This window comes from Convolutriloba macropyga, chromosome 5 (genome assembly GCF_964194025.1).
Source record: "Convolutriloba macropyga chromosome 5, txConMacr16.3, whole genome shotgun sequence".
NCBI lineage: Eukaryota > Metazoa > Xenacoelomorpha > Acoela > Convolutidae > Convolutriloba > Convolutriloba macropyga.
The window spans coordinates 70,915,710-70,930,627 of record NC_134472.1 but is presented as its reverse complement, the minus strand read 5'-3'; the positions used below and the strand labels follow the sequence as shown (position 1 = coordinate 70,930,627).

The following is a 14,918-nucleotide window of genomic DNA, read 5'->3' as shown; positions in this document are numbered from 1 at the left end:
GTTGCTGCATAATTTCTAGTGCTAGTGGAATGATTTCAACATTTTAACATGACGAATTTTATCATTTTTTGACAAAACGTGCAATTGTTTTCAATTTTTTTGACACTTATTTTTCATTACTCGTCTCTTTCCAGACGCAGGGGCCAGAAAATGTCCTTAAGAGTTCGATAATAAGTTACTGAAAAAAATTTTATTTGCCATAGAAAAGCTTTCAGTTTTTTAATATTACAATTTTTAGCGATTTTTCGAATAAAACTTGCATTTTTTCAAGTTTTTTGAAAATTTTTGCCGGTTGATAGGTTTCTCAAGCCTCAAGAGCCACAGAACCTCCTCTAAGGACTGACAATAGGTCACTGTATAGTTTCCAACTGTAATGGAATGTTTTTCAAGATTTCAACAACACAAATTTTTTGCATTATTTTACAAAACTTGCAATCTTTTTTCATTTCTTCGACTTTTAATGTCATTATTCAGGTTTTCCGGACCAATAGAAAATCTCCGTTAAGGTTTCATAATAAGTTACGGGGAAATATTCTTTGGCCATGGGTTAGTTTTTAACTTATTATCAGAAATTTTAGCAGTTTCATACAACTAACAATTTTTTTCGAGTTTTTTGAAATTTTTTTGCCATTTTTTAGGTTTCTCTAGTCTCAAGCGCCACATAACCTCCTCTAGCGTTTCATTATAGTCTACTACGTAGTCTCTAGATGTAATGGAATGTTTTTCAAGTTTTTATTATAAGCAATTTTTAAAAATGTTTGCAATTGTTACAAGTTATTTGAATCTTTTCGAATTTTTCATCATTTTTTCCGCCACCAGGGTCCTTGGAAACTCCTCCAAGGTTTGATGATAAACTGTCGCATAGTCTTTAGTGTTAGTGGAATGGTTATGAATATTCTGATGACTCCATCTTTTGCAATTATTTGATAAAATTTAATTTTTTTTTCAAAATTTCGGAAAATTTTTATCATGTTCCAAATTTATGGATCTTTATGCGCTAAGGAACCCATTTAAAGCTTAAAAGACTATCAGGGATACTTGATAGTCTCTTGAGACAATGAAATGTCTTTTGAAGATTTTAATAACGTGAATTTTAAAAATATTTTGTTAAAATCTGCTACTTTTTCAAAATTTTTGATTATTTCAGTCTATTTCTGAGTTAAACGATCAATACTGGCCAACGAAGTTTTTTAAGCCTTACAAATGGGTTCATTGACATAACTCCAGAGACAAAAATTGTTTTGAATATTCTCATTGCAAAATCTGGAAAATTTTCTTTAATTGTTGTAATACTTTGCAAATTTTTAAAAATATCAGTTTTTTTTATTTTAATTATTTGCTGACAAGGCTAGAAATAAAAAATTGCAGATTGGAATCAAGCTAAAGCTAGCCTAAGTAAACCGTGGCTAGCTACTGCCGAAGCTAACCACTCGCCGGTCGTTTTTTCAACTTTTTGAGTCTTCTTTTCATCTTTTTTATCTTTTTATCTTTTTTCCGGCACCAGGCTCCTAGGGAACTCCTCCAAGGCTTGATGATAAGCTGTTGCATAATTGTTCTAGTTAATGCAATGGTTATCCATATTTTAATGATTACAGCGTTAGCAATATTTTGATAAAATTTATTTTTTCAAAATTTTTGGAAAGTTATTTTCATGTTCCAAGTTTATGGATCTTTATGAGTCAGTGAAACTATTATTTTAAAGCCTGAAATAGTAATACTGGATAGTCTCTTGAGACAATTAGATGGTTTTGAATTTTTTAATATGTTGAGTTCTTGCAAGATTTTGTTAAAATTTACTATTTGTTTCAAAATTTCTGAATTTTTTTGTCCTTTTCTGAGTTTAACATCATTTCTGGCCAAAGAAGCTTTTCAAGTCTTGCAGACGGACTAACTGACATAACTTCAGAGACAAAAATTAGTTTTGACTTTTTTCACTGCAAAATCTAGAAGCTTTTCTGAAATTTTGCGATGTTTTGTAAATTTTTAAAACATCGGTTTTTTTATTTGATTTTCTTACTAACAAGGCTAGAAAACTAAAAATTGAAGAGTCGAATCAAACTAAAGCAAGCCTCGCGATACCGTGGTTAGCTAATGACGAACACAACCGCTCGCCGGTCGCTTGAGAGCAAATGTCCCGATGTTAGTCGGTTATGTTTTTTTTTAAGTTTATCTTGTTTCAATTTTTAATGTAAGTAAACTTGTCCTATCAGGTCTTATCGAAAAAAATCTAGGAATAGAATTAATTATTATTTGAAATGTCTTATAAGATCCCTATAAGATCCTGAACGATAAAAACTCCAGATTCAGTGGGGTGAAATTGCAGTTTCTAGGACACTATTTTCATATTCGAGACCACTGTAAATTCCTTTTATTTTATTATATTCTGTCGAAATTGGTTTATGAAAGGAACACTGAATACTATGCGTATTCTCCTAAAAACATTTTAATGCTTTTGAGATTTGAAATTTTACTCTTTTCTTATATACTTGACAACTGTTTCGCTTTTTCATAAAGCAGAACAAAATCTGATAATCAAATAAAGAGAAAACTGTTTGCAGATGAAAATGAGGCATAGTTTTTATTAAAACATAAAGGAGGCGTTTTTCAACAAACTTGACACAACTAAACGACAACACGACTCTTAAATGTTTCAGCGAGGCGAATTTTATCAAAAAAGATTTAGTTTTCATTTCTAACCAAGTTATGCTCTTGTTCAAAAACTATTTGATCAACTTCTATGGCAAACTTCCAAATTACACTTTAATAAACTGAATTGGTCGATTAAAATTTACTGTAGAAATTTTCTCAAAAAATTAAGGAAACTTTTTGCGCTCTTATTTATAAATAGTTGAGATTTTTACAATAAATCTCAAACAAACGGAACGTCTCACCATTTTCACATTCCGAAATGTTGACAAACAGACATTTTCAATAGAACAAACTTTTGATTATTTTGATTTCTGTATAAGAATGAGGTGATGTCTCTCTGAAAACTGTTATTTTTAGCCTGCTAACAAAAAACTACTGGATGTGCTTTTGGGAGTGTTTTTTTATTAAAACATTTTATGACAAGATCTATTGAACTTTCTTACATCATAAATTTTTTGTGTGATGCAGGTGTTTTCAATTTTTCTTTGATGAATTGGAATCTAGAAATATATTGAAAACTGTTGAAAAGTACTGAAAAGCGTTGAAAACAAAGTGGCCATAATTTTGAAAAATTTGAAAAAGTTTTTTTTTACTAACAACCAGTTGAACAGGATACTTGTGTTAAACCAGTGATACAGTGCAGTTTTCTTATCTAAGGAACTGCCAGTAGAGGTTCAATTTAGAACATCTACGTGAAATTTAATGGAGTAATCTATTTCAGCCAGCAGTTTGACTCATTTTCTCATATAAAAAAATACAAAAATTTCCGTGCAGGAGCTTCCCCTCTACATAGTTTTTAAATTAATAGCCAGACACATAAGACGTGACAAATGTGCCAGGGACAAAAATTAGCTAAAATTAACTGTCAATACTGTTAAAACAAAAAACAAGAAACATTTTTCCACCTGATTTCGTTCTTTTTTGAAAAATGTGTACAAAGTAAAAATGGAAGTGTTTTGTCAGACTGGAACCTGATTTTGTAGCAAACGTTAAAATTTTGAGTGGACCACTGCTAACAACTTTTGATCACAAAAAAGGGAAAATTATTTTTTACTGAATAATCAACTCAGTAGTTTAATTTGTGGTTTGAAATAAAGATAATTTTTATCAGACATCTTGCCAAATTGCTACTATGTATTTCTCTCAGTCGCTTGGATTTTGTTTTCCACTGCATGTATAAATTTTTGTGATGCTTAACATCCTAAAATGTCTCTTCTGATTATTAGACGCCTCAAAATGGACCTCATTGTCTAAAAACGATCTCTCTGGTGCTCTGGTTGTCATAAGATTTGGTGCTGTGCGTGAGCATAAGTTTTCTAGGTGCTCTATTTATAATGTTGTAAAGACACCAGGAAACCATTTTTTTTTAATTAGTAGTATCAGTCGTCTCAAAAGAAAGCCCAAAACAATTGAGATCCCAAATTGTTGTTTTTGCAACTACTCTTTTTTTACAAACCTTGGTTGGTTTGTAATCAAAAGTGATAATGAAAACCGTCGCATAAGTTTTGTCAATTTTGTAGTTCTGTAATATGACAAAATTGTTAAAATCTAAATACAAATAATTTTAAAAAAAGATTCCTGGCATTATTACATCAAAACTCGTCTTCTGGAAGCAGCCCCCACCCCCTCCAAGACTACGATTTTTTCAAAATCCGAAGTATCCAATCAAATGCTTTTGTTTTGCATCCATAAATATATAATAGAATAAAAATCTAACAAGAGATGAGTCTACAAACCTCAGTTATATATTCCATCAAACGTTTTAAATTATTTGATCATACGGGCACCCACCTAGGGGAGGGGAAGGGGGCTGTTTCGTCCACGGCAATTTACAAATTGTACATTTTGCGAGTTTGAATCAGTAGAACTGACGCGTAGCAACTGGGTTTATCTCTACTCGTTTGTTTTTGCCAATTGTTGATCTCTGAGCCATAGTCATGGGTACTCCAGGGGGAGGTCTGGCCATGCTGTCCATCATGCTGGCTGAAGAGGGTCTTGATGGCGGCATGAAGGCTTTGGCCATGTCTCCGAAAGGTTTCATTCCTCCGGCTGAACCTGCCGCCATAGCTACGGAAGAAAAGATTTTTAAAATTTTCAGACACAAAAAATAAGCTCCTATTTTTTTAAAAGATAACCGTCGTCTTCATAATACAATTTTCTAGCAAGAGTCTTAGTCCGTAGATTACAAAAGTTTAGAAAAAGCACAAAAATCTGGACAAGGGTCACATGAAGGTCTGTTCACAGACCACTGATCAAAAATGCTGAAGTCCAGAAACCTCATTTTGGGTAGTGTGTTGCGAAATAACAAACCTCGCCGCGAAAGAGATCACGGGAATTAGTAAGTAATAGAGGGAGGAAAAACAATTGTTGAGAAAAATTCAAATTAAAAGGACTGAAGAAGGAGGCTCAATAATCTGCGTTTGCACAATGGTCCTAACCCACTCATTGACATTATTGGCTTAGCTTAAATATTTACAAATCAAAAAATAAGAGGACGTGAAAATAATGTTACCTAAATCATGCTTTGTAATTTAAAACTTGAGTTAATCGCAAATCAGGACCGATCGCACTCGGGTTGAATTTGAATTGAATTTGAATTTAACCAGAACAGCAATATAAATATGTAAAATAATACATGTTACTGCCTGGCGGGCATCCCAAAGAGACTTATGTCTCATCGAATGGGTAGCCCAGAAGTATATTGGAGGAGACCTAACGCATGTCAAAAAAACATATCTATTATATTTTGATTTTCAAAAATGCAAAGGAAAGTAAAATTTTTTGTCAATTATAAGGTTAATTATTTAATCACTCGAATGAATAAAATTTGAACTCAGCAAAACATTTCACATTTATTGAACGAGAAATCAACAATCACCAAAACAACCAGCAGAAACGACAGCGATTCGGTTAAGTACAAACATGTTTTAGTAAAACAACAAAAGTGAGATTCTGGTTTGAACTTTTTTTCCAATATTTGAATCAAATCTCAAAGAATGAGGTCCTTTAGGAAAGAAAACTTTTTGATTATCCAGCTTAGTTAACTCCTTTCTGAATTGTTACGACCTCACTTGTGGGGGGGGGGAGGAACTATATACTCAAATGGGTTTTTTTTGTTCAGTCAATTTTGGCCGAGCAATATATTCATTGCAAAGAAATGCGAGTGGTATCATTAAAAAGCTGGTCCAGCGTAGAATTCAAAATTAAAAAGATTTTTTTTGATTTTCGTTTTTTTTTCGAGGAGTTATCGAAGATTGAAGTTTTGTGTGAACACGGGATATTTGTTCACTTTTAGTGTGATTTTTCTTCAAATAAAGATATTTTCTATAAAAATAGTAACATTATAATAGTGAACTGTAAGTCAGTCTCTGTGATGACAGCACCCTATTCCCTCCTACTGTTATCAAATTTTATCGAGTTGGCGGTTTTATCTTCTAACTTTTAGTAATATGACTTCAATGACACAAGATTTCAAAAAGTTATAAAATTTTTCATGGATATTTCCGTAATATTGGTTACTTTTGAAATCTTATCTTATTATCCTGAAATTGACGAGTCCTATTGGCTTCACGAAAACTTTTAGCGGACCACAGATAAATTTTTCAGAGAAAAGCTCAGGGTTTCAAATAGCTTCGACCTTTTCTTCTCTTACTTCCCTACTGAATTTTTGGTTTTCGCCTGATTTTGTTGTTGTTTTCATAGTCATAAGACTTGTTGTGGTGTATTATTGATCACCTGCGCATGACAAACATCTCCATACTCCTATTGATGCATATATGAGCGTATTTATTGACTTCAGTTGAAATTTATTGAACTTAATGGCTGTTAAATATTTGAAAAAAATTTTTCGACAATATTTTTTTAACATTAACCAATCTCAAAATTTTCGTGAACCGTTAGTCAGTGTCAGTATTGACTAAAGCACTTGCCTTCTACTGAAACTAAAATAAAACTTCATTGGCGGTTGCTCCTTCTAATTATTGATTATATGACTTCAATAACACAAGAATACAAAATTTAAAAAAAATGGATATTTTCGTATTATTGGTTACCTTTGAACTCTTATCACATTATCGAAATATTACACTTATTATTCAAATACTATTCTAATCCACTTGGCGTAGAGAAGACGTTCAGTGGTTCACAGATATAGTTTTTCAGCGAAAAGCTAATGGTTTAGTTGGCTTCGACACTTTCTTCTTGCATTTTTCTACTGAATTTTTGGTTTTCGTCTGATTTTGTTGTTCTTTTCATAGTCACAAGACTTGTTGTGAATTCTTATTGATTATCTTTGCCTGACAAACATCTTTTTTAATGCGATCGTGTTATTACTGAGCATAGTTATTGACCTCCGTTAAAAGCTTTTGAGTTTAAAGCTTTTGAGTTTAATTTTCGAAAATTTTTTGAACATTAACCGATTCTAAACTTTTTTTCGTGGACTGTTAGTCAGTCTTAGTACTCACAGGATCTCTTTTTATTTCTAATGCAGCCAAAAATAATCTGGTTAGTAGTTTTATCTTCTACTTATTAGTTTTAAAACTTCAATGCCACTAGTTTTCATATATATTTTTTTATATTTTCGGGTACTTTTTTTTATTTTTGGATCCTTTTGAAATCTTATCACCTTATACTAATACTGATAGTTCCCATTAGGTTAGGGAAGACGTTCAGCGGATCATATATAAAATTTTCAGAGAAGAATTTATAGTTTAAATTGCTTCGACACTTTCTTCTGGCACTTTTTTACTGAATTTTTGGTTGTTGCCTGTCTTTGTTGTTGTTTTCATCTTCAATAATTTGTTGTATGGTCCTATTGACCAAATATGAAGCGCCAACAAACATGTTGTCCCAGAGAAGCATAATTTAGCGTATTTAGTGGATTCCGTTTAAAGCTAATGAAATTAATGGCGTTGATACTACGAATTCTCTCAAAAATCTCGTGGTTCTAATGTATTTGTTCACATTTGATTTTTTGATTTTTTGAAACTATATTGATAAGAAAGAAGAATCCCATTGCTGTTAAAAAATTAACTGAACATAGAACGGTTTCTAGTGAAAAATTTATTTACTGCCTTCGACACTTTTCTCGCTCAATTTTTTTCCTGAAATTGCTGTTTTCGCCTGTTTTTGTTCTTTAGGTAGCCGTAAATTGCTGACAAGCCTTTTATGCTTGTAATTGAGGATTGAATTAATGATGTTACCCGAATTAGTTGGTCAGTTTATAGCCTTTAGTATTAAAGTTTTTGATATACATTTTCAATCATTTTTCAAACTTTTCAGTATTTTTGTTCTTTTTGTCAAATTCTAACTTATTTTCATCAATGAGAAGTCACATCCAATTTCTCGTATTCCAAAAAATAACATATCTACTGATATTATTTGTCACCGATGTTTTGTTTGTTGGACAATATGCGTTTTTATGAACGTTTTTTGAGTTGTCATTTTTTGCGCTCCTTTTTCTCTTGCTTCAGAACAATCGCGTAGTAACAGATCCCAATGGTTTACAAATGTGGCCCAAATAAACTTATTTAATCACTCAGTATAATTCCTTCAGCTAAAATAGTAGAAACAAGGGTAGTAGAATAGTAAAATTAAAAATACATATTTAGTTAATAACTAATGATTTTAATGGTAGCAAAAGTTTGTGTTTTCGCAAATTGTTTCTAATTTTTTTAGGTTTTTCTTTATTTCGTTTCTAAGGCTTAAGCTACCCAAAGACAAAACCTTTTGGTTTTGTAGTAACTTTTTAGTAATTTATCAAGGATTATTTAGTTAAAAGCTAATGATTTTTAAGATTTTTGAAATTTCTTGGTTTAAAAATTGTTGATTAATTTTTGAATTTCGTCTCATTGATCGTTCTCTTTGTTCTCTTTGTTGACTTGTAACATAGTCTCATCAAAACTTTCCTTCCGCTGTGTAGTTAAGAGAAATTAAAATTGAATAGTTAAGGTTTTATCTGACTGCATGTTGACGTTGTTACTATGTGCATTTAAATTTAGATATTCAGTTTTTGCAGTGAAGTTTTTGTTTTTGCTAATTTTTTGGTTGTTTTTTGTCTCGTAGTCTCTTTAGGGTCAGAGCCCAATGGCGCTGTAATAAGGCATGTCATTATGTAATTCAATTAGTAGATAGGTTGTGTAACGATTGTTTTAAACTCAAACATCTTATTTTGTTATTTCTTCATTTGGTTGACAAATAAGTCAAAAATTTTTGCCTCGGGTCGGAACATCATGTGCGAACGCAAATTAACGCGCCGCCTTGTTTTTTTAGATTTTCAATATCAAAAAAACAAAGACCAAAACCTCATTGAACAAGAGGTAATGAATAAAAACATAAATTCGGCAGCAGAGTGTCAACAAGAAACGAAATTGTCGCCATTTGATTTCTTGACACTTGCTCCGATGGTCGTAAAATAATTGCGGAAGACAACTGATTAATAAAAAAACTAAAGAGTGCGGGATTGCAAATAAAAACCTAAAAATGACACGATTTACAACATTTTAACAATAACTTCTGCCTTCGTTAATTCGCAAAACGTTAAAAAAACGCTAAATGACAAACCACAAACATTTTGCAAAAAAATTAAATTTAAATCAGTCCAAAAATTAAAATGAAAAATCTAAACATCGTTTCTGAGCTGCAGTTAGCAACAAAAGTTACAAGACAGGGAAATAATTACAAATGACGGGAAGATAACTCAAATTTTTAAAACATTTTGTTTCATAGTCAGTTATTCCACTTACCGAGTGAGACCAATAATCCACTATAACCTTAAAAATCTCATGAGACTTGATGTTGCTGAGAAAGAGAGAGAAAACAACAGAAATTACAGACAGAACTCAAAAGCCTACTTTTGAAAATCAGTATTTAATTCACAATCTCTAAATTAAAACTGGCAACGGATTCCCTCAACTTTAATAGAAAAAATTGAAGCTCTCAATAACTAATGTATCGAATAAGTGTACAAACAGTATTGAAAAGGCAAAGATTAAAAAAATTCAAATAAAATTTTCAAAGACAAATTGATTCAAATTCACAGAAAATCCTAAGAAATGGACCCCAAATAAAAAAAATACTCAATTTTGGCTCTCTAAAAGACCAATGAACTTGTTAGTTTGACCAATGTGGACATTTTGGTAATAATACCACAAAAATAACAATAAAAATAGGCGAAACCAGATACAGGCGAAGCAAACATAACTTGTGTGGACTCCACAAAAACCATGAAATTTTGACTGAAAACGTTGTCTAAAATTATTTAGGCCCCTTTAGAAACAGCAATTGTACATGTCCTTTGTTTATTGTTTTGATAAGAAAACAAAATGAACAACAAATAGAGGCTAAACGGAAAAATTCATTAAATCGGGGTCAGAAAAACAGTGTCAAAGAATTAAAAATCACAAACTATCGACAAAAAATGACTTTAAAGTTAACTTTGAGAAAGCATTTGATTTTTCAACAATCAACCTCAGTGATATGAGCATCTGAGGAAGAATAGAAAGAGACAGAACTCAAAATATCACCAATTTTTATCACCCAATTGTCGAAATCATAAAAAAGAATAAACTGTTGGAAGAAAACATTTCATAGGTTTACTTATGGCTTTTTGAACTCTCAATGTGACTTGTTTTTATTGCAACCAATTGACATGCCAACGCAAATTACAACAAACACGTTCAAAACTTAAAAAATAGTTATTGTTTTATGAAAACATCGGAGTCAGAGTGATAAAAATCATTCAATGTCAATTGATTGACACAAAAAATAACATCTATTCACTATTAGAAAACGTGTATTAGCTTGGAAAGCATTTTTAGAAAACAAACAGACCAGAAACATCAAAATTAGCAGTCAAATTTGAGTGCGTGAAAAAAATGATTATATCTAAAATCTGTTAACTTGGGCAAACAAATATTTCTCACTTCAAATTAAATGCGGTTTGAAACGCGTTTACGCTTTGAGATTTGAAATTACTCTTTCCTTTGATCCGTATGCTAAATTCGCACTACCAAAGTGATCAAAATTAATGTAAAATGCCGCCGTTCACAACAACTTTTAACCTGGATACGTTCTTGAAAAAGATGAAATTCGATAATGACACCACTCACTGTTGCTACGTCAAACGTATCATTCGGGTTAGAGCCTGACATAAAGTACCTCGAAACATTGGAGTTCGAAAAAAGTCTTGATGAAAAGATGAAATTGAACTGGTAGTCGAATCTGTTACTTGTTCCAACTTAAAAAATTTATAAAGTTCTTGTTGAGAAATCTTTTGTGCGATTTTTTGCAGAGGTAGCGCACGGCACGGATTTTAGCTATAGGTTATATACTTGCATTTATAGCCAATTATTATTAATATACATGTAAGGGCTGGCAATTAATATACATGATCACATGTAAGGGCTGGCAAACCGTTAACAAGTTAATTTATGTATATTACAAAGTGAAGGGCCGGGGGGGTTAAAAATATTGTATGTTGCCCATTGTTCCTTCACCTGGACCACTGATTGGCTTGGGGTAGTACTGCATGTATCCGGCTGATTGCGCCAGACCACTAGAAGGCCTGCCAGCAGCTCTGATGGTAGAAGCTGGGGGCATTCCGGTCAGTGAGGCTCTTCCAGGGTGTGGATTGTACCCTGTAGGGTTGTTTCTACTCGGCATCATTTGGTTGAATCTTGGTGGGGCGGAATTGAATTGAGAGCTGAAATAATGAAACATCTTTCGTGTTAGTTTGCACAAATTTAAGCAAAATTTTGTTCATTGGTAATGAAACAGTTTCTCGTGTACTTACTATATACATGAGAAGTAGATCTTGTCGTGCCTAATCTGGGGGGGGGGGGGGAGGGGGTTGAGTGGCTCTCAATAAAAAAATCACTAAAAATTTAGACGCGCAATTTTTTAAGTAATTCTCTTTGAATTTTTTGTCCTTGTCCATTTACAAAAAATGTTTTCTCCCTTTTAACACAAAGTTCATATACTTTGGCACAATGAAGTTTTAGAGTGAGTATTGAAGCCAGGTTCTGATAAGAATTTTTCTATAATTTCCTCAAGCGAAGAGTACATCTAACAAGACGTTTCCAGAAAGCATTCATTTATGCACAATTGTTGTGATAAACTTATTAAATAGACAGTTGTTGCGCTTTCTGTCTTTCAGACAGTTGCGCTTTCTTTCTTTCAAGTTGGCCTTCAATAGCACATTAAACGTGCATTTTATGAACAAAAACTTGAACGTTTAGAACCAACTCAACACTAGCATATCTAAATCTAACGTGTCTGCATAATCATTTCTATATTAAAACACTAGTTCTCTACTATGTACCCAGCTCGTGTGTAAGAGCGAGCTGGGAACGGCCATTGTCTAATAATTAACAGTTTATTTGCGGATTTTTGTTCCTCTTACACTTTTTTTACTCGTATTCTTTCCTCTTTACAAGTTTTGTACGTATCCTTGTTACAATTAACTTTTGACCCGACTCACAGCTGGATGGAAATGGAGTGTGAATTCATTCAACTGAAGAAGCAGGTGGATCAATTGCAGAGTTCGGTCACAAATTTGATCGCAAAAAACAAAGAACAGGAAAGTAAAACATAAAATCTTGAAAAAAGCAATTTGATATGAATGAGCGCCTCAGAACACGAGAAAAGTACACGAGCAAAGAATGCATAATTATCTGCAATCCGCCTTTTGATTCAAGAGATAGCAAAAATGTATTATAGCAAAAATAACTTGAGGTTTTTTTGCGATTTTCTGAAAATAAATCTCACTGAGAACAGAATAAAAGCATGTCATATTTTACAGGGAACTGCTAATGGAGATCAATATGACTCGGTTATTTGCAAGTTTGTCTTTTTTGACGAGAAAAACAGAGTGTTTGGGGCAAGACGAAAGTTAAAAACTGCAAAAAACAGCCTGAATAAAAAACCTATTTTCTAGAATGAACGATTACCAAAGTTTGAAGCTGAACTTATGGCTGAGGCAAATAGACAGGGTTCCATTGCTTCGACAAAAAATTGTTCCGTATCTGTATTAGTGAAGCGAAACAACAATGATACTGGCGATTACAACATCAATCAATTTAGCGATCTTGAAAATGTCAAAAACCCCATCAAAAGAGAAAACAACAAAAAGAAATACTGCCCTGATGATGACAACAACGTTGATGATGACAAAGAGAAGTCACCGAACTTCAAAAAATCTTTAAGTGCTGACTGAACAAAAAAACTGAAAGACGTTTAGTGAACAAATTAAAAAATATATTTTTGTTTTATGCTAATATTATTCTGATCTTATTGGAAACTTTGGGAAGCAGTCCCTATTTTGAGGCCCCGTAAAAGAAAAGTTGTCAATTATATACGACAAAATTTCTAGATTTTCCTTCATTTTTTCTCAATTAATTTCGATTAATTCTGATATAATGTAAAAAATGTGACTGCGATTACGCGTCACTTATAATTATTTAAATATTTAAATGAGAAATATAATAACTGACTGCGATTACGCGTCACTACTACCAAAAATCAATGAGAAAAGAAATTGTTTGTGCCGCAGATTTGATGGCTGCGATAAAACGCCTATTTAAATTCGAAGATGTCGTTTCTTTTTACTTCTCTCAATGTGAAAGCAGAATCACTCAAGATAAATCAAGTTTATCAACTGTTTGCTGCGATTACGCTCTTGAAGTTGTTAAACTTGTAAACTTTCTCCAAATACATGATCTTGGCAGGACAATTTTTATTTTCATTGTTTTCTTTTTTTCCTTTTAGACTATGTATACTTATAAATTTTAACAAATTAAATACATACTCTGCCTATCGTTTCATTTTTGTTCTGGTAACCAGATTTGTTTTAACTCTAACGTCATATCCGCTAACTCTTTTAACTTTGCTGCTACAATCCATTGAAGACAATGTTTGTCCCGCTTTTCTTCCACTTGTACACATCTTCTTAGCACAAAAAAATGCAAAAACTCTTCATGCTTCAAAATATAAGATCTATATACAAAAATTTAGATCAGCTTCAAATTCTAGTAAACAGTTTATATAGTCTACACTTAGTCGTCTGCTTAACAGAAACCTGGATAAATGAAGAGTATGACACTGCTTGTTTGCAACTAGACGGTTATCAAAAAATCGTCACAGTCAGTAGGGGTGTAAAAAGAAATAGAGGAGGAGTTGGTATGTTTTTGAAAAACAAAATAAAGTTCGAAACAGTGAACAAGTACACCAGCAATGAGTGCCAAATTTTGACACTGAAAATTTACTATAATAATTTAAAAGTTTTTTAACTACAATATACGTCAAACCAAACACGTCCCACGAAAAACTAGGCACAAGTTTAGGAAACCATTTTGAGAAAATTGTTATTCCGGAAGACTATATGTCAGTTATAAGTGGTAACTTTATTATAAATCATCGCACCGTTTCGACAAAGTTGAAAACATTGCAAGAAGCCTTGCTGTCTTTTGATCTGCTTTATGTAGAAAATGCGAAATGCACAAGAGAAACAAAGACTAGTAATTTTTGTATTGATTCCGTGTATTCCAACGTATAAATTGATCTGAAAGTGTCACCAACTATGCTAACAGATCATCATACGATCTTTTTTGGATTCTCGGGACACAAATTGAATCATTCAGAAAAAGAAAATGATGATGATCGTATGATTAAAATGTCGACAAAACTTATTGACCAAAACGCAATTATTAATCTTCAGTTTTCCATGCAACATGAATTAAAGAAGTTTGAACTAAATCTTGATCAAATAAGTTGTGCAGCAGCCAAGAAAAATTTTCAGTTTCTCTTGAATAAATGTTTTGAAAATTTTGTTCCTACGAAGATTTGTAAAGGTACAAAAAGTAAAAAAAAATTGTGGGGTGACAACGAAATAAAACACCTAGCTACCACGAAACGACAACAATACCAAAATTTTATGAGATCAAAAGACAAAAATGATCAACTCTAATTCCATGCACTACGTAACAAGCTGCAAAAACTGATGAGAAGAAAAAAGAAAATGTATTCTCAGCGATTAATGAATGTAGACGGTCAGAAATACTCGAAATTTTTTTTGACTGCATTAGCAGAATAAAAGCAAAGTTGCATCGCAAGTTAGGCTGAATAAATAGACAGCTGATAAATTCATAGACTATTTTTTTTCAGTTGGTGAAATCTTAGCATCAAATTTTGAGTCTAAAAATGAAAATATTTCTAAAAGCAGTAGTATTAGTGTACAATCAATGCGACTAACCAGGAGCACTTTGCTGGGAGTA

At 32.3% G+C, this 14,918-nt stretch overlaps 2 protein-coding genes across 3 annotated transcripts in view; one reads left to right on the top strand and one right to left on the bottom strand.

The window, feature by feature from the left end:
- Positions 1-4,432: 4,432 nt before the first annotated feature.
- Positions 4,433-14,918, bottom strand: part of LOC142339609 (uncharacterized) — a 49,483-nt gene continuing 38,997 nt past the window's right edge. For both annotated transcript variants that reach the window (XM_075389769.1, XM_075389768.1), the window contains exons 6-7: positions 11,145-11,350; positions 4,433-4,716 (exon numbers count right to left, since the gene is read on the bottom strand). In XM_075389769.1, coding sequence (XP_075245884.1) covers positions 4,508-4,716; positions 11,145-11,350 — 415 coding nt within the window. In that variant the 3' untranslated portion in view covers positions 4,433-4,507. The remainder of the gene's footprint in view (positions 4,717-11,144; positions 11,351-14,918) is intronic.
- The window catches only part of LOC142339608 (cyclin-L1-like), a 174,721-nt gene continuing 171,553 nt past the window's right edge, over positions 11,751-14,918 (top strand). Inside the window, exon 1 of the mRNA XM_075389766.1 lies at positions 11,751-11,776. The gene's annotated coding sequence lies outside the window, so the exon portion shown is untranslated. The remainder of the gene's footprint in view (positions 11,777-14,918) is intronic.